The 20,163-nt window shown below is 46.1% G+C and overlaps 2 protein-coding genes across 2 annotated transcripts; one reads left to right on the top strand and one right to left on the bottom strand.

Moving 5' to 3' along the window:
- The first annotated feature begins 310 nt into the window (after positions 1-310).
- On the top strand, positions 311-6,932 carry LOC102962564 (CMRF35-like molecule 5). The gene is made up of 3 exons (XM_007091222.2): positions 311-430; positions 4,475-4,807; positions 6,594-6,932. The coding sequence occupies exons 1-3, from the start codon at positions 391-393 to the stop codon at positions 6,770-6,772; spliced, it is 552 nt and encodes a 183-aa protein (XP_007091284.2). The 5' UTR covers positions 311-390; the 3' UTR covers positions 6,773-6,932.
- Positions 6,933-13,939: 7,007 nt separating this feature from the next.
- On the bottom strand, positions 13,940-19,884 carry LOC107180481 (CMRF35-like molecule 5). The gene is made up of 4 exons (XM_042967483.1): positions 19,739-19,884; positions 18,070-18,399; positions 16,470-16,593; positions 13,940-14,115 (listed from the first exon to the last, which is right to left on the bottom strand). Exons 1-4 carry the CDS (start codon positions 19,776-19,778, stop codon positions 14,013-14,015), a joined length of 597 nt encoding a protein of 198 aa, XP_042823417.1. The 5' UTR covers positions 19,779-19,884; the 3' UTR covers positions 13,940-14,012.
- Positions 19,885-20,163: the final 279 nt, after the last annotated feature.

Here is a 20,163-nt window from a genome sequence, read left to right as displayed (position 1 = left end):
ACGTGTGCCCATCCCTCCCTTGGACCCGACCCTGAGGTTCTGGTGTCCCTTCCCTGCTGCACTGGGTCACCTGGTTTGCTGGCAGCTGGCTCCCCAGGTCCTCACGCACAATTGCAATAGCACCCTGGACAGTGGGATGCTTTGCTTCTGCAAATCACGGAAGACATGATGACGTCAGCCATATGCTCCCAAAGAAGGCACTGATTTTCTTCTAATTAATGGAATTAGGAAGTAACTGAAGAAAAAAATAAGGGAAGTAGATGAGAGAAACTAAAAAAAAAAAAAAAAGATTTAGAGAAAGAGCAGGCACTTTGCTTCTGAGCTCAGTTCAGTCCCCGGCGGGCAGCTAGCATTAGCTGAGCACCAGGGAGACATCCAAGGCAGGAGGACATGTGGCTGCTCCTGGTTCTGTTCCTTCCCATCGTCCAAGGTGAGTGGCATGGGCCTTTCAGGACTGAGCACCTGCAGGATTGGGGCAGAACACAGACAGGATCTGTCCCACAGGGAAATCATAGGACCTTTCATTCATCCAGACACTTAACTCTCTAAAAACCTTTTCGGAAAAAACAAACAAACAAAAAGAGCTTTTTTAGGGCACATGGGTGGCTCAGCTGGTTAAGCACCAGACTCTTGATTTCAGCTCATGTCATGATCTCTTGGTTTGTGAGTTTGAGCCCTGCATCAGACTCTGCACTTAACGTGCTCAGCCTGCTTGGGATTCTCCTTCTCCTGCTCTCTCTGCCCCACCCCTGCTTGCACACTAGCTGTCACACTCTCTCTCTCAAAATAAATCAATAAACTTTTAAAAATTACAAGAAAAAAACTTAAAAATATTTTTTTTGTTACCTGACAGGTACTAAGTTAGGTGTTGCAGAAAGAAAATAAAAATAAATAACATAAATGGTGTCTGTTTTCTAGGGCACTATTTGTCCTCCCTGGCAGATAGGTTGATAGACAGATGACAGATGGATGGATGGATGGATGGATGGCTAGATAGATGATAGTTAAATGCATGAATTCCTGAAGAATTTTTAAGGAGCTCAACCTCCAGCTGAGACCCACTCAGTCAAGGTGGGGTTCAGACATCTGAATCACTTAAAAACCTGCACAACTTGTGTTGACTTGTCCCTCGAGCAGGGAACGTCTCTTCCGAATTGCTCAGAGTACAGGTAGAAAGACAGGCAGTGAAACCTGGGTGTGACAGGCTCTCTGGAGAGTTGTTCACCCCCACAGAATAGCCTGAGTCTCTGCTCTGCATGAACCAAAGACCAGACAGTTGTCCAGAGTGGTTAGGGTAACAACTGAGACATCAGAGAGGGAAGGCCAGAGATTATAAGGTGTGTATTTTGGGGATGGATTTCATATCTTGAAGACAGCTAGTGCTTGATGCTCCCAGAGGATAGGAGCTACTACAGGACCATTTGGCTGACCCAGCTCTGCTCCCTGTCATTGAACAGAACCACAGGGTTTGGGACTGGATGCAGATAGTGTTTCTTCCAGGAAGGAGGTTATCAGAGGAAATAAAATGACTTAATTTATTCATCCATTGACTTCGTCATCATATGTGTGGAAGAGAAAAACTCTGATAGGGAGATTTCCAGGCAGACAATTTTGGGAAAACTTGCATATTATTATGTTCTTAATGTGGAAGTTCATGCGGGGATAAAAGGGTTACAAATGTGTATTAGTCATAATTGCAACATACCACAGACTGAGTGACTTAAGCTATAGAAATTTATTTTCTCGCATTCTGAAGGCTGGGGGGTCAAAGATCAAGGTGCAGGCTGATTCAGTTTGTGATGAAAGCTCTCTTTCTGGTTTTCAGCAGTCACCTTCTCACGGTCATCTCCTCTTTGTTCACAAGCAAGGGGGGAGGGAGAGAGGGAGAGACAGAGACAGAGACAGAGAATAAGGAAGAGAGAGAAACTCTCTGATGTCTTTACTTGTAAGAGCACTAATCCCATCCTGAGGTCTCCATCACAATCTCCTCTAACCCTAATGTCTTGCCAAAGGCCCCATCTTCAAACACCATCACATGGAAGGTTAAGACTCCAACATATGAATTCTGGGGCAATGCAAACATTCAGTCCTCCACAACATAGAGACAGAACTGATCAAGCGGCAAACAGGGATAGCTCATCTGTTGTCATTTTGACATCACCACCACCCATTTTAAAATTTAAAAATATTTGATGTTTATTCATTTGTGTGAGAGAGAGAGAGACAGAGTGTGAGTGGGGGAGAGACAGAGAAAGAGGGAGGCACAGACTCTGAAGCAGTCTCCAGACTCTGAGCTATCAGCTCAGAGCCTGATGTGGGGCTCGAACTCACAAACCCTGAGATCGTGACCTGAGCCGAAGTCAGACACGTAACCGATTGAGCCACGGAGGTGCCCTACCACCATCCCTCTAACTCGTCTTCTGCTTCACAGAGCAAAATCTGGGAATCACATTTCCCTTAATCACCTTCCTTCTATGGGTTGGAGTTTGTCAATGGAAGTACTTGTCAGAGATTTGGAAGGTGGGAGAGCAGCCTTACACTCTGGAGGCAGCTGAAGGGCCCATGGGTGGGTTAGAGATTTGGAGTGACTTCTTGTCAGGTTCTTGGGAACCCTTACTCTGTTGGTGAAGACTGAGATGATTGGTGGGAGTTTCTCAGAGAATTTTTAGGATCTCAGCAGCTTCTTGTGGACTCTTGAGCAAACTCATTCTGGAGCTTTTGGCTGTGAACACAGGGTTAGCTTCCTTTCACTTGAATCAGTGGAAAGACTAGGACATAACTGCTCACAGCAACATTATTCACTTGGCCAAAATGTAGAAAAATCCTGTATGTCATCAACTGATGAATGAGAAACTGTATGTGACTTATCCCTAACAAAGACTGAGTGCCCATATACACTACCACGTGGATGAACCTGAACAATTATTATGTTAAGTGACTGAAGCCAGAAAAAATGGCCATTGATTGTATGATTCAGTTCATATGAAATATCCAGAAGGGAGAAGTCATTAGCGGTTACCAAAGGCTTCAGGCAAAAGGGAAATGAGGAGAGATTGGATGTAGGGTTTCTTTCTAAGGTGACGAAAATATTCTGGAATTAGAGGTGATGGTTGCACAGCTTTGTGAATACCCTAAAAACCACTGAAGTACAGACTTTAAAATTTATGACATGTGAATTATACCTCAATTTTTAAATTGGACAAAAATAAATCCTTAGTCTTAAACAGTATTTCTTCATTTTAGAAAAGAAGAAAATGATCACTGTCTTAACTTAGCTAATTGGAAAAAGAGCACAGTGGCAATTTTGAGGAAATAAGAGGAATAAAATTATACATATGAAAACTTAATAATAGGAAATAAAAACAGTAACATCTACAAACTAATCTCAAAACTGCTTTAGTGATGCAAAAAATAAGGAGGGGAAGAAAAACAGGAAGGACATCTTGTGGCATGTGTAATCAACAAAATCAAAGAACGTGTGTAGTCAGAACATGTAATTATAACTGATATGAACGCTTTAATTATTAAAGGTACATTCTAGGGGCGCCTGGGTGGCTTGGTCGGTTAAGCGTCCGACTTTGGCTCAGGTCATGATCTCACGGTCTGTGAGTTTGAGCCCTGCGTCGGGCTCTGTGCTGACCACTCAGAGCCTGGAGCCTGTTTCAGATTCTGTGTCTCCCTCTCTCTCTGCCCCTCCTCTGTTCATGCTCTGTCTCTCTCTGTCTCAAAAATAAATAAACGTTTAAAAAAAATTAAAAAAAAAAGGTACATTCTAATTGCAGGACTTTATGCTAATACATATTCCGTGAAATAGGTAACTTCCTGGAAAAAAACTAACCAAAACAATAGAACAGATTCAAGAACCATGGAAGAATTTGAATCTTCAACATTCATGGGAAAACAATTTCCAAGTTCGAAGGATTTGTCCCAATAATGAATTTGTCACGTAGTTTTGTAGATAATTTCTTAACACTTAAAGACACAGAAATTCCTTTGTTCTATTTATGTGCTGATGGCCAGTGTTTTAACATAGGGATGTCCCCACAAAATCCAGATTCCTGGTTACTCTCAAAAAATGAAAAGATCTGAAACCACAGAGCCAACATCTTGCATGAGAGCAGTGGGCCAAAGTGTACTGGGGTCTTGCCTTTCCTTGGGTCATTTGCTCTCCAGATGACATTGGCCATGGGGAGGGGGAGGAGTGGGTTATAGGATGTTGCCATTGCTCAGTATGGGTGTTTTTGATTCTTTGAGATCTGTAGTTGCGCTCTTAGGTGATTTCTGGGGTGGATTTGACCCACTGGAGTTTTGAAGGACAAAGGTCTGTCTTGTGGAAGGTCTATTCCTTCTTTGACTGTTATTCAACTCATCAGGTACTTGGGTTTATTGGAATCATTTGTGATACAGGAGGCTGTGGCTCTTCCTCAGGCAATGGGGTGTGGTGGTGACAGGCACGTGGACTTGTGTTTTTCAGGCTCATATCCCCTCATGGCAGTGTCAAATGCAGTGAGTGGCCCCGTGCGGGGCTCGCTGACCGTGCACTGTCGCTATGAACCCGGGTGGGAGACCTACAAGAAGTGGTGGTGTCGAGGAGCTAATTGGAAGAACTGCCGTATCCTTGTGAAAACCAATGGATCAGGGGAGAAAGCAAAGGGTAACCAAGTGTCCATCCAGGACAATCAGAAAATGCACACGTTCACCGTGACCATGGAGGAGCTCAGGTGGAACGATGCAGACACCTATTGGTGTGGGATTGAGAAATCTGGGACTGACCTTGGGGTCAAAGTCAAAGTGACCATTGACCCAGGTAAGAGTATGTGTAAGTGTGGCTGTGTGTCTTTAGAGCCTGCTCTGTCCTGGGCCCTGAGGTTCCTCTCCAGTGACTTCAGTGTCACTCAGAGTGAACAGTCACACAGGGTGGTTGAGTCCTGAGTTCTCCTAGAACCCGAATGACCCCTTAGATGCTCTCACGGATCCCAACACCTCCTCCAGGACTGGATCAAGCCTTTCTGGGCATGTGTTTCTCTGCACAGCTCAGTGTCTGAGTCTATTGCCCACAGAGATCAAGGTGATGGTCCCAGTTTCAGCCCATAGGCCAAAGGGACCTCCTTCCATGGGACCCAGAAACCCCAATTCCTGCCAATGCTTTCCTGGGCTTCTGGTGCCCTGTGTTCCTGCTCTTTCTAGAGTTTGGGGCTGGGACTTCATAGCGGCTATTCCCCCGCTCTGTTCTGTAGCCAATGTCAGAGGGAAAGGGCTCCCAGCATAGTTGTGGTGGTGTAGTTGATTTCTGAGGTCCAGAATGGCCTCCATAGTCAAAGCGCTGTTTAAATCTATCAAATACGTTTTGTCCATATCTATGAGATGATCATATGATTTTTCTCCTTTAGTCTGTTAATGTGGCATATTATACTTATTAATATTCTCATGTTCACACAATTTTGCATTCTTGGGATAAACCCCACTTGGTGATGCTTATTTTGCTTTTATATCCCTGAATTAGGTTTTCTGATTTTTGCTTGCAGACTTTTGCATTTTTTCATGACTGGTTTTGCCTATAATATTTCTTATTGCACTGCATTTGTCAGGTTCTGGCATCAAGATTATGTTAATCTAATTAAATGGATATGGGATTGCATCCTCTTTCCTATGTTCTGGAATTTTCTGTGTAAGATAGACATTATTTCTTTAAATGTTTAGCAGATACGTCCATTGAAGCTCTAAGTGTCTGGAGTTTCCTTTTGGAGAGGTGTTTTATTACTTTTTTTAAGTAAGCTCTACACCAAATGTGGGGCTTGAATTCCCGATGCTGAGATCAAGGGTAGCACATTCTACACACTGAGCCAGCCAGGAACCCATGGGGAGGTTTTTAATGATGGATATGACTCATTCAAATAATTGTAAGATGATTCAGGTTTTCTATTTCTCTTTGTGCCTGTTTTAGTATAATACATTTTCTGTAGAGTATTTTTTAATTAACTTGTTTTATTTTTTATTTTTTTTAAATTTACATCCAAATTAGTTAGTATATAGTGCAACAACGATTTCAGGAGTAGATTCCTTAGTGCCCCTTATCCATTTAGCCCATCCCCATCCCACAACCCCTCCCATAACCCTGTTTGTTCTCCCTATTTATGAGTCTCTTCTGTTTTGTCCCCCTCCCTGTTTTTATATTATTTTTGTTTCCCTTCCCTTATGTTCATCTGTTTTGTCTCTTAAAGTCCTCATATGAGTGAAGTCATATTATTTTTGTCTTTCTCTGACTGACTAATTTCACTTAGCATAATACTGTCCAGTTCCATTCCACCAGAAGTTTCAAATTTATTGGCATAAACTTGGTTAGATGTCCCTTTATTATCCTGTTCCCTTAGTATCTTACCTTATTATAATATGCACAGAATATTATGTGATATACCTTTTTTCATTTCTGGTATCAGTTATTCAGACCTCTCCTATCATCACTAATATCTTGCTAGGGTGGTTTTTTTTTTTAATAACTGTTGCCTTTTTTGTCTTCTCTATTTTATATTTTCTTTCTACTTCATTAATTTTTTTTCTTCGTATCTTTCCTTCCTTCTCCTTTCCTCTGCAAGTGACCATGCAGTGTCACTACAGCCCAGAGTGGGAGACCTACGTGAGGTCCTGGTGTCCAGATGCTGATCTGAGTAGCTGCACCATCGTTGTTCAAACCGCTGGATCAGAGCTGAAGAAGAACCGTGTGTCCATCAATCAGAAAATGCACACATTCTCCATGACCATATGGGGAGAGTAAAACAATTTTTGAGAAAAATGACCTGTTGTGTTTCTAAGTTGCTCCCAGGCGTTTTACAGAATGGCATCCCTGTTCACACGCGAAATCTGGAAATTCAGAGAAGGACCCAAGCTTAGAATTCTTCCATAAGTTCCTTCTTTGCTTTTTCTGGGGCACCTTTTAAAGTAACCCCTTGGATTTCATTCTGTGAAAAATCAGTGACCTCTTCCCCGACCCCCTTGTAAGTCACAGGGGCTCTCAGTCTCCTGCTCTCAGTCTCTTGCTTGTTCGTGGTCCAGGATGGGGGACTGCCCTTCCCCAGGCTCTCCCCTGGATCTGTAAACAATAAATGTTGTGACTCTGCTTCCATCATGTGGGTGTATTGAAACTGCGCCTTTCATTAAAATGTTCCTGTCCCTGGGTGGTTCATGTCCCTAAAGTGGGAGTGTGGCTATGGAGGGAGCTACCTACCTGCCCACCCACGTGGGTGGTTGTGCCTCCTCATGCAGCAGGTCGTGATCTGCATCTTCTTAATTCAATGAACCAGCTCTGGCTTCTAAATACACACGGAGGAACTCAGGCAAGTCAATGCAGACACAGCCTGGTGTGGGATTAGGAGAGTTGGAGATGACTGTGGGTCCAAGTGACCATTGACCCAGGGAAGTACTCTTCCCTCATGGACCACTGGCATCTCCTCAGCAAGAGGGAGCTAGTGGAAAAGTGGGCAGATAGGCCAACTTTTATAATTATTTGTGGATTTTTAGAAAGAGAAATTTTAAAAATACACAAAATGTAAAGTAGAAAAGTATGTTCTGTCTTCTACCCTACTCCCCTACCCAAAGGTAGGACTATAACCAGTGTGTGTGTGTGTGTGTGTGTGTGTGTGTGCGCGCGCGCATGTGTGTGACTGCGTGTGTGTGCATGTGTGTATGTTTGCTTAGGAGAAATTCTATGTGTTGAAGCATATGTGTGTGTATATTCTTTTCCTCCCTCAAAGAAAAATAGCTATATTATTCTACAGCCTGCCTGTTTTCAGTTAATGTATTTTAAAAATCATTCCATAGCAATATCTACAGACTTTTGTTTTTCATGGTTTCATAGTATTTCATGGTATCTGTATATCATGATTTGTTTAATTTTTTTGTTCATGATGGACATTTCAGTTGTTTTGATTTTTTTGCAACTACCTGCAATTGTGTAACAATTCTCCTTGCATATGGGGCTTGATACACATTTATGGATATACATGTAGGCACATTCCTGTAAAAAAAAAATAGCTCTGTTACTGGTCTGTGCAGTTTTCAATTTGGTGCATATTATTACCAAAAAAGGTTATAACATTTCTATCCTCGCCGAATGTGTTAATAAATACCCACCCCACCTTGGATGTGGTCAATTCTTTATCTTTATACTCTGAGTGGCAGACTTGGCATATTGATGCACATGACCTGGGCCCCCAGGCAGTGGAGAATGCTGTAGCGGATGGGAGTGGATGAGAGGGGAGAAGGAGTGGCAAAAGGCTGCCAGGCAGAGAGCTACCAGGTTGGTGATGGTGGGTGAGCTGAGAACCAACAGGACACCTGCCCTCATCGAGAGAGAGAGGTTCCAGGCTGCCACCTGCTCCAGCTTGCAGACCTTCCCAACAGCGTCCCTCCTTACACTAGACTTTGGCAAATATCAACTTTTATTTGTAGAGGGAGTAGCACCTTCAAAGCTTATGGGTGAAAAGAAAAGAACTCAACAAATCAAAGGAAAAAAAAAAAGAGCATACTTCACAAAAGGCAATGCCCAAGGAAACATAAGCAAGGCAGCTCATATAAATAGTCCTACTCATTCTCCAGGAAATGATAGACAACAGGAGGATTCTAGAGGTGTAAAGAGAATGAGGCACAAGATAGGGTGATGGAAAACAAGCAGGCTGACCTCAGAAAAGAGAAGGAGCAGAAGAGAAAGAGCCAACGTTGCCCAGAAGAAAGAATAGGGAAAGAACCACAAAACCCAATGATAAGTGTGCCTAAAAACGCACAGACGTGGTGCCCTGTGGAAATTTCATGGAGTGAAGTTTAAGTGAACCAGTACAAAATGTGTGGAGAGGCAGACATTGGTATAGAAGACAGAGAGGTGATGCCACAAATGTACGTCGGCTATTCCTTTGGGGGAGAAAAGAGAAGGCAAAAGAAACATAATTGAATCGAATTAAAAACTATCCAGGAACAAAAGGATCTTTCAGACTGTTACTGAAAGCCCACCTGGTGACCCAGGAAAGGAACTGATACAGATGATCCACACCTAGAACAGTATGAAATTACCAAACCATGTGGATAAAACAGAATCATATGGGCTGGTATCAGAAACGATGATCAAATCAGAAGGTCATGCCAGAAGGATCATGTTGTCTGTGACAGAAATAGGCTAGCCTCATAACACTGCATCCCAGAAGACAGGGAGGAGAATCTATATGTTCTGAGCAAATGGCAGAATAGTCTGGGAATATTCTGGCAACAATCTCATGCATGAAATATAGCACCCTGATTCCTTTAAAAGCAGAAAATCTACATCATGATGAAGTATCGCCAACAAAGAGATAAGTTAAATAGTGAAAAAAGAGAAGCTATGGTTAGCAATGAATATATTTTAAAATATACAAAAAACCGTAAGCAATGGTGGGGACTATTACAGGACAGAGTGGTAAATATCATAGATTCCAAGAATACTATGCTGACAGTATCAGCACTGGGTAGAGGAGGGTGGCAAGGGGTGAGATGCAAATGTCTTCATCTTTTAAGGCATAAAATCCATAGATAGTTTAAGTGTGTCATTAAAAATAAAATGGTAGGGGTGACTGGCTGGCTCAGCTCATTAAGCGTCTGACTCGATTTTGGCTCATGTCATGATCTCATGGTTCGTGAGCTCAAGTCCCACTATCAGCTCAGACCCTACTTGGGATTCTCTCTCTCCCTCTCTCTCTTCCCCTCCCCTGATCACTCTGTCACAAAAATAGAGAAACTTATAAAGGATATAAGATGGTAATGTGGAGGCTTAGAGTTCAAGCAAAGTGCAGAGGGTGTCCAAGTGAGGGGCAGCTTGGCATGAGTGTCAGGGCCTCAGCAGGGTGAGGAAGCCCTCCCCACTGAGGGTCAGCTCATTCTGGGGTGACAGAACCCAAGAGTGTGAGAAGGGCATCCACATGGAAGGAATTTGTGTGTAGGATATCAAAGCCCTCGTAGGGTAGGGCTGGAGGTAGGGTGGTGTAGGGCTGCGCATGGGTGTTGAGGCAAAGCCTGTCTCTTCCAGGTGAGATTGGTTACAAGTGGCATTATTGACCCATAAGTAAATATAGGAAAACTTCCAGAAGTCAAGTTTCTCACAGTGCGAGAGGAGAGTCACAAATAGAGAAAACCAGAAAACTAGAATGAGCCCTGTGGTTCTGACTGGGAAGTGGGAGCATTGCAGGGAACTGATAGTTTCAGGCTGTCCCTGAAAGCCCATAGATGTGAACACAACAGGGAGTATGTTTCCATCAGTTAGCTGTATATGTAGGTGTATCTGCAGAGGACCTAGGAAAAGGGACATCCTAATAACTAGAGAGCACCCAGCTCCTGGGCCTTTGGCTTCTCGAAAATCATTCTCCACTAAAAGGAAGTAGAGTTCTTTGAGAAGTGGCTGATTCCAGGGCTGGGACACAGAACTGACAAGTTGAGCCTTGGACATCTTGTGTCGCAAAAGAGGAAGAGGTCAAGGGCCAGAGAGACACATCAAAAGGACAGGAAGCCGCTCGAAGGGGCTCCCACTGGCCAAATCTGGGACAATTTGAACATCAAAACACATAATGGTAGTAATGGAGTGTAAACCCTCGGAGCAAAATAAAAGCCATTTTAGCGTATATTGGTATAAGCATATAAAGGACTAAATTGAAATTTGATGCGGAACTGGTGATTTACATTGTTTCAAAGAACTTCTATGCAATACTTACTAATTATAAGTAACAGGGCAACTTTGTAATGAAGAAGTCCTCCGGCCACAACCTTCAGCAAGTGACCAAGTGGACCCCATTGGTAATGGAACAAATTGAAATCACGTGTGCCACCTGGCAAGATGCATGTCCTGAAGGCAAGGCAGGAAGCCGGTGCCAGAGCCCCTACCCCACAAATGACAAAAATACAGCAGGGCAGCGACCCCAGAGTCTTCTGTTCACTTGTGGGTTCAGGTCTTCCCTCATGGTTGGTACATACTCAAGGCTTGGTTCTGCTTTTGATCGTGATGGGGTCTAGAATTTTGAAACCCCTTTTTGGCTGAAGCCCTAACGTCCATGGGACACAGAAGAAAGTCCATGATGGTTGCAGGTGGCTCACAAACTTGAGATGAAATATGTTTTCCAGGGAATCGGGGCCCCATGGGAAGGCATTTTCTACTATGTTAGAGGCCTCAGGAAAAAGAAGGGCCAGGGCTGTGTGGCCAAGGGGGCCACTTGGCTTCTCAGGCTGTCCTCATGCCCACCAGAGACAACAGTGGTGCTGGCAAGCCATAGCAGTCCTTTGGGGACCCTGAGTTTGTGGAAGGGGACTCCATGTCACAGATCCCAAGACTCAGCTGCCTCCCTCTTGTTCCTGCCAGGACCCCTCCGGCCCCAGCTCTCTGTGTTATCTGAGACCCAATTCAACAAAGAGACACATGTAGACAAGTAAATACACCCCCACAGACTCTCTAGTCACCTGGATGCATAGCCGGACTTGCTGTTTTTCCCTGAGGGCTTCTGGGTAGAAAACTTCGGGTTCTGAGACCTCAGCCCCAGAGCCTGAGTGAGAGGGTATCTCTTGAGGAGACAGACACCACCACCTGGACCACAGGATCAGGATTGAGCCCACCTAGACCTTCCATCGCCCAGTCCATCTCAGTCCCGCACCAGTGAGCTGTGCATCATGTGTACGGAGGTTCCCTCATGGTGACCGTGAAAATGAGGGTCTCCAGATGGTCTATGAGGGACACAGGGCCTCTCCTCCACTCTGTCACCAATGTGGTGGCTTCCACAAGTCTCTTATAGGCAAGGAGCTACTGTTTGTGGCACCAGAAATTAGTGTTCGTCTTTCATTTCTCCTAAGATGGAAATGACATGCTCAGAGTCCCCCCACCATGGTGTCTATACCTTCTTTTGACCCCTCAGAAGCAGGGAGCCTAGAAAACCCAGACTGATATCCTTCTCCTTACACATGCAAGGGACAGGGTCTTAGTTCCCTGGGAGTCACCTCCCACTCTGATGATAAAGCAGGTATTACTGAGCAATTCCATGAGTATCCAATGCTCCCTGCCATTGATCATTGTCTCTATAAGTAACATGAAACTTTCATTGACTGCCACTGTGTCTGAGGCAGGCACAGTCACATCTCCTCTGAGCATCTCCTGAGTCTAGACAAACTGGGCTCTAGGCAGTATAGGGGACATTAATCACTTCACTTTACACGTGAGGAAACTCAAGCCAGACAGAAGACACTTGCCCAGTGCCACAGAGCCAATGACACCTGTGCCAAAACTGGAAACAAAGCCTTTGATCACAAGCCTGGCGTAATTTCTACCCTCAACCCCCAGGATGTACAAGGTTACTTCTGTTTTGGTGTGTGCACTCTATGTTGGTTCCTATTCCAAATGAGACCACCATACAAAGATCCAGCATAACAAATAGGGCACAGACACCATGCTAGTCTAAGCTTTTCACCTTAGCACTCTCTGATCTATGGAATGTAGGAAAGGACCCCCCAAAATCTCCTCCACCATTATTCTAGACACTTGGAAAGACTTCTTAACTAATGAGTCCTTGGTATTTTCCCTGATTAGGGCTTCAACATATGAATCTGGGGGCAACATGGGCTTATAGTTCTAATAAAATGGTTCGAAATAAAATATGGATGCAAAAAAAGAATAGACAGCCCAGGAAGAATGTAAGTGGAGGAGAACCCCCCCAAACCCCCAAATCTTTATTGAGAGGAAACATGTATTCTCTTGAAAATTAAAAAAGAAAATTGCTTATTTGTTATTTTTTGATGAGTGAGTAAGAAGATGTTGAACATGAAGAACCCAGTATTCTGGGCTTGCAGTTGCTCACCTGAGGGAGGGGGTGGGTAGGAAGGAGGGATGGTGGAAAGGCCAAAGGCCAGGCCAAACCCAGGAATGGATGATTGTTGGTGTGAGCTGCCTGGAACATGGACAGTATCACAGCTGTTACGGGGAGATCTGAGCCTCTTAGACTGTCCCATCTAGATGTAAAAGTCCAAATGGTCCCTGGAGCCCCTGCACCTAAGGGCCAGTGGGGTCAAGGTACAAATGGAGGAGCAGAAATGAATTGTTTCTTGTGACCACTGGGTAAGTCCACCGTGTTTGGAGGCTACTGATGTAGATACAGGGATAGGTGGATATTTGCATTGTTTCAAAGCCCCTCCCCACAAAACACTTATACTTCACAGAGGAAAAAAGAGTACCTTCAATGAGCTTTGTCAAATTTATAGTGATATATCTGTATACCTGTATTAAGATCTTGTTTGAGATGAAAGTAACCCAGGTATTCCAGGCTTAACAAAGGTGATTAGACTGTGCACTTAGCATGAGAAGATTATAATATTTGAGGTATACATATACCATGATACATTTTTTTAAATACAGAAAATAATTGCAGACGTAGATCCCTATACTTTCCTTTAACTCTCTTGACCATCAGTGAAATTTTGCATTTACATAGAGGGAACCCTTGTCAGGACCTCTCTGAGGGGATTAAAAGGCTTATCCAGGCCTCTCCCTTCTACTCTCCCACCTCCCTGTTGCTGGAAACAATCTAAATCTACAATTGGACTTAGAGTCACTTCACAACCTCTAGAATGGATGGCTCATACTCTTACATATAAAACATTGAAACAGTGTCCCCTCCAAAAAAAAAATCTCCAAAGAGTGCAGGAAAGATTTTAATAGGAAATGTATTTTATAGGATGCAAATGTATTTACTAGGAAATAGATTTTAATAGGAAATGTATGGTGCAAACAGATAGGATGTGGGTCAGGTGATGGTCCAACCCTGCTCAGACAATTCTTTCCCAGGAGGCACTGATGCAGCAGAAGGTGGAATCCGTGGACCTCTGTACAGCTGGCCCATCAGGGATCTTTGTCCACGTGGACACATTCTGAAACTTTTTGGTTTAGTTGAGGTTTTCTACTTACTGGTTGGTATGGAACTTGAAAACCCATCATTGGCCAGAGTTTTGAACGATGTAATAGTCATTTATCCTTGGCAGAGCCACTCCAGGGTTGCAAGGAGAGGAGGTACCAGGAGGATCCACACAGGAAGATTCTCTGCTGCTCCATTGATGGCCAGGGTCTCTGACCTGTGCAGAGCAGTCAGGGAGCCAGAGTTTAATACTAAGATCAGGATGAGGGGAGTCCTCACCTAACAGGGACCCTCTTCTCCCTTGGAACTGCAGTCACTGCCCATTCCCTGATCAGAGGTCAGAGGATGTGGGAGAGTTGGTGACACAGGGGCTGTGGTTTTCCTGCTCAGGCTGACTTATTCTCCTGCTGGAGCCCCCCTGACTCCCCACAGCACAGTAACAACAGGTCCCCAAGCAGGGGCACCTTTTGTTGCTGCATCCCCCCACATCCTCTCCACGTCACCAGCAGGCCACCCAAGATCAAGGATTTCCCCTTGCTTGACTCTTTTGGTTCTACGTCTGTCCCACCTTATGTAAATTCTGCCCTTCCTTCCTTCCTTCCTTCCTTCCTTCCTTCCTTCCTTCCTCTCTTCCTTCCTCTTTCTTTCTTTCTTTCTTTCTTTCTTTCTTTCTTTCTTTCTTTCATTTATTTTTATATTTGAGAGAGAGAGAGAGAGAGAGCCTGAGCAGGGGAGGGGCAGAGAGAGATGGAGACAAAATCTGAAGTGCAGATCCCAAATTCTGTCCATCTTTCAAGCTAGGATATAATATTACCTAATACAATAGAGGAAAATTTCCACTCCCCTTTCAATCTGGATGCTTACCTTTCAGCTTCTCCTGGGAGGAGTCTCTTCCAGCTGTGACCCCCACCTGGTAGCACATAGAAGGTGCACTATCTCATGCACCCTGGACAGTGGCACGTGGTCTATTGGACAGTTGGGCCCCTGCTCACATATGTCCCCCTGGCAGTCCCCATCAGTATCCAAGAGTCTGATGTCCTCACCTTCTGCCTCATCCCCTCTCCCACAAGCAGTGCCAGGACCCCCCTGGAGGCCATTCTGTTCTTTCCTTTTACCTGCCTCGAGGAGGATTTGTCATGTCCATTTCACAAAGGACTTTTCTTGAGGGAGAGGACATGCTGCCTTGCATTTCCCAAAATTATCCTTGAACCCACTGTGCTCTTTTCCCACGTTCCACTCCCCGTGGGGTTGCTGCCCTTCTGCCCTCCCACAGGCTTCCTTTTCTGCCCTTCAGTCCCCTAAAAGTTCTGCATCCTCCCTTCCCACTCAACAGAACAATTAGTCTCCAAATAGTCATGAGTAGGACAGAAGCTGGTTGTGATGCATAAGCCAAGTGCCTGGCCTCATTTGCACACGAGTGAACACACTATCCAGCGGGCCAGGCTCCAAGGAATAGGGACCTTCAGAAGGGAAGAAAGACAGACTGGAGCTCGAGGGGAGGTGGTGGAGGGCACTTGTGGCAGGAAATGCACCATCACCATGGCCTGGGATGGAGTGAAGCAGGGCAGGGTGTGTGCCCTTTGATGAAGGAGTTAATTGTTCTTTGGATGCCTGTTGAGGGGATTGGGCTTTAGGTTGATGGCCCAACCTCTCTACCATGTTGGGAATGTGAGATAGCAGGAATGCCAGCTTCCCACTCCTTCCCAGCATTTCCCAAGCATTTGGGAGGAGAGAGCTGGATCCATGGAACAAGTACCTGCCCTTGACAGTGGGCAGAATGACTCCCCCTCAAAGATGTCCTAATCTCCAGACCTTTGAATGTATTAGATTCCTTGGCGCAAGAGAATTAATGATGCAGATGGATTTAAGATAGCCAACCAGCTGACCCTGAGATGGGGAGGTGATCCTGGGATATCTGGGTGGACCCTATGGAATCGCCAGTGTCTTTATAAATGAAAGCACACAGGAGAGCCAGTGTCAGAGTAATGAGGGTGAGAAAGACTCAACCACCCCTGCTGGTTGATGGAAGAGACCACGAGCCAGGGGTGCAGCGGCCTCCAGAAGCTGGAAAAGACAAGGAAGCACTTCTCCCTCAGAGCCTCCAAGAGGAGCCAGCCCTGCCAGCACCTTGAGTTTAGCCCAGTGAGCCTCATCCCAGACCTTGTCTCCAGAACTTTAAGATCATAACATCGTTTTGCCTTCAGCCACCAGGGTGGTGGTGATTTGCTCCAGCAGCCACAGGGAGCTAATCCAGAGCCCTTCCCTTCTGGCAACTTGAGGCTGAAAGCGCCTGAGCCTGTTTTGGCTGCTTGGGGGTTGGGAGGCAGGTCAGAAGGAGACCAGAAGCTTCTCTCCTACAGCCCAGCTGAACAACTTAGCTTAGGTTTCTTGTGGGGAGGGGGAGCACTTTAAGGACTCAGAGGTACAAAGAGGGGGCCCAGTGCAGACCTTGCTGTTTCTCCCCAGCAGAGGAGACATCAGAAGGGCCAATGGGGGCCCCTGTCAGAGTGCCCCAGGGGAGAGCTGTCCCAGGGCAGCAGTGGGAAAGTCTGTGGGTTCAGCTGTGCTCACTTGCTGTGGGGGTTGATCAGAACAATAGGCTGGCTGCTGTTGATGCCCTGGGTAAAAGGAGGAGAGGAAGCTCGACCGGCTGGTGTTCTTGCTACAGGCTTGGGAGAGTCTGTTGGATCAGGGGCTAAACACACAGAGCAAAGCATGGTTGTGAGTGTCACAGGTGGCTCCCATGGTCTCCACACCCCACCCCCAGGGATGCAGAACCTTTCTGTGTTAGTGCCACTGCTCAGCCATGTTGGCTTTCTCTTGCATCTTTTTGCTTTCTTATTCAAAACATACGATTTCTTATTTGCGGATAAATACCAGTTTACTACCTTGTGAGGGATTTAGGGTTACTGGTTATGTAGGAATTCACATTCAGTTTCATCTCAGTGTCCTATTAGACACAGCTCAGTATGTCAGAACCATGTTCCGAATCCCTGGAGCCTTAAATCAGCCAGGCAGGCTCCTTTCTGAGTCTCAGCCTGGCTTGAAGCAGGCTCTGTGCCACCTGCCCTGAAGCAACGTGACCCATGAGCTGGCAAGTCCAGGGTTCCCTGTATTCTGGGGCTGCCAAGTGCCCGCAGCTTCTGCTTCCCCTTGGGTCCCTTTCTGCCTACCTGGGGCTTGCTTTCTTACTTCTCCAGGTCTGCCAAGGAAGGTCGTCTGGGTTAAGGGTCCAGACTCCAATTCTCTTGCACCAACTCCTCCTCTACTCTTGCACACATCTACCACATTTGATGTCCTTTTCAGTTAATTTCTAGAACATTCTAAGACCAGCATCCTTCCCACTGCACACATTTGCACACATGTGCATATTCTAAGTTTGAAGAGATTTTTCTCTGCTCTAGAAATGGAGTGTTGAGTAGCAGGTGCATTACCTACCTAGTGTCTGTGTGTCTGTGTGTTGGAGACAAGACGCAGAGGTCCAGACATGGAGCTGTTGGGTGGGGGCTATAACCTCTCTTTCCAGGCTCTTCTCTTAGGAGGACTTAGTGCTTCTGGGGCAGCTTCAGGGGAGACCAGGGTCCCCTCCAAGGATAGAGGCAGCCGGAAGAGAAGGTGCCTGCACCACAGTGGAGTCTGTCTTTCCTTCTCCTAAAAATGGGTTCATAGTCCCTCACCTGCTCCTTTGTGCTAATGTTGCCAAGGGTGGGGGGGAGGAAGAAGAAGGAGGAGGCAGGGAGAGGGTGTCTTGTCCTATAGCTGAGACCATCAGGATCATGGCCTTATGGCACCCCACTCTTCCATGCAGGCCTGACATTACCCCACACAGGCTGGGATGTGCTGAGGGTGAACATGACCGGGAAAAAAGGAGCTGCCTCCCCTGGACAAGCCTGTCCTGACCGAGTGTGTCCTTCTCTAACCCTCTGGGGAAACCAGATGGACTCATGTGGCATTGTGGGGGCTCACTCTTTCTTCCAGTCCTTTCCAGAATCTTAGTGCCCCCCATCCATGCTCTCACATGCACATACCCGCTCACACAAGCACATGCACACGTGTGGTCTCAGGCAAGATTCCAGACTCCTCTCCATCCATCGGGGGAAGACAGAGAAACAGTCCTGACTCCTCTGGGGGTGGGTCCCAGGGGCCCAGAACACAGGAGAGTAGTGCCTACCTGGGTCGACAATCACGGAAAATTTGAACCCTATGTCAGTGCCGGTCTGCTCAATCCCACACCAGTAGGTGTCTGCGTCGTCATACCAGAGATCCTCCAAGGTCACAGTGAACATGTGTCGGCTGTGATTGTCCTGGATGGACACTCGGCCCTTCTTCACCAGTTGCTCTGACCCAGTGGTTTTAATAAGGATTTTGCAGGAACTCCAGTTCTTCCCGCGACACAACCATTTCTTGTAGAATTCCCATCCTGGGCTATACTCACAGGACATGGTCAATGTACCAATTGCTGTGCCTCTCACCATACTCTCCTGGCAGGTGGAGAAGTGGCCTAGAAAACAGAAACCCAACATCCTTGAGCCCAGGGCTGACCCAGGTGCCACTCAGGCTTCTGACCCTGCACTGAGACCAACCAGGAGCCTCTGTCCTCTGTCTAATCGCCACATTCCACCTGTCCCTTCATCCCCCGCAGGATTTCTTTTGCTGTCACCCATCTTGTGAACCCTCCTTGGGTCTCCTAACTGCCCAATACAGGGGCCTCTGCTCACTTCATCCTACTGACCACCCTCCCCTGCCTGCCCTCAAGCAGCACCTTTTCCCGGCAGCACAGAGGGCACACTGCAGCCACAGGTGTATTTCTGAATCCCAGACTGGTGAGACAGCATGGTCCGTCCTCATCCCAGCCCCTGACAATCTAACCCCCACACACCTACAAACCCTCAGCCTCCAAACTTACATGAACTAAACACACACACACACACACACACACCAAACACACTCACTCACTCAGACACATGATTGCTTGTATTTTTACCTACACATCGTGCTCTTCTGTGTTTCCATACCTTTGTACAAGTTGTTCCCTCTACCAGGAATGTGCTTTATTCTCCGTTTGAGGGAAAAAAACCCTTAATTCATCCCTCAAGTTTCAGCTCCAACAGTGTCTCTTCTCTGGTTTCCCCGGTTCTGCAACAACTTGGTCACTCTGGTGCCTCCAGGGCACTTTGCCCCCATCTTGGGTATTGTGTCTAGGACATTGGATTGCATCTGGTCTTTGGATCATCCAGAGCAGAGACCCAGGCAGGCTAATGTGTGGGGACGAGCAACTCTCCAGAGAGCCTGTCACCCTGGTTTTGCTGCCTGCCTTCCTCCCTGTTGTATGAGCTCTTCAGAAAAGAGTTTCCCGGCTCAAGCTACAAGTTAAGACCAGTTGTTCAGGCTTTTAAATGATCCAGATGTCTGAACCCCACCTTGGCTGAATGGGTCTTAGCTGGAGGCTGAGTATCTGTGCTCTTTAAAACTTCCTCAGGAATTCATGCATTTATGTATGAGTGTATATATGTGTGTGTGTATGCCTCTCCGTACCCTCTATCTATTTATCCATGCATCTACCATCCATCCATCCATCATCTGTCTATCCTTCTCTCTGCCAGGGTTGACAAACTGTCCTAGACACAGACACTGTTTGTATTATTTATTCTATTTCCTTGTCCAACACCTAACTTAGTACTTATCAGGTAACAGTACTTAAAACAAATGTTTTTAAATAAATAAATAAATAAATAAGCATCTGGCTGAATGAAGTCCCTGCCATTTCCCCCAGGACAGACCCGTCCATGTCCTGCCCCAGCCCTGCAGGTGTGCCGTCCTGAAACCCCCACCTTACTCACCTTGAACGACGAGAAGGAACAGAACCGGGAGCAGCCACATGTCCTGCCTGCTTGGCTTGTCTCCCTGGTGCTCAGCAAATGCCAGCTGCCCTCCAGGGACTGAACTGAGAATAGAGGCAACCTACCTTCTCTTTCTTCTAAATTATTCTTTTATAGTTTCTCTCATCTACTTCCCCTCAATTTTTGCTTCAGTTACTTCTTAATTTCATTAATTTGGTGCAAAGCAGCGGCAATGGTTCGGAGCTTATGGTTGACGTGATAAGGTGGCCCCACTCCTTGCTCTGGCCCCTCAACTCAGCATCCCCTAGAGTCTGACTCTGATGATCTGCTTTCCGGGGAGGGTCCCTGCTTGTTCCCCCCACCCCCCACTCTAGCACCACTTCCAGTCTGTGCGCACCTACTTCCTGCCCCCCCCATCTTCCAGC

The sequence above is a fragment of the Panthera tigris genome, chromosome E1, assembly GCF_018350195.1.
Source record: "Panthera tigris isolate Pti1 chromosome E1, P.tigris_Pti1_mat1.1, whole genome shotgun sequence".
In the NCBI taxonomy this organism is placed as follows: domain Eukaryota; kingdom Metazoa; phylum Chordata; class Mammalia; order Carnivora; family Felidae; genus Panthera; species Panthera tigris.
Note: the sequence above shows the minus strand (reverse complement) of the source record. Positions and strands in the feature narration are given on the sequence as shown.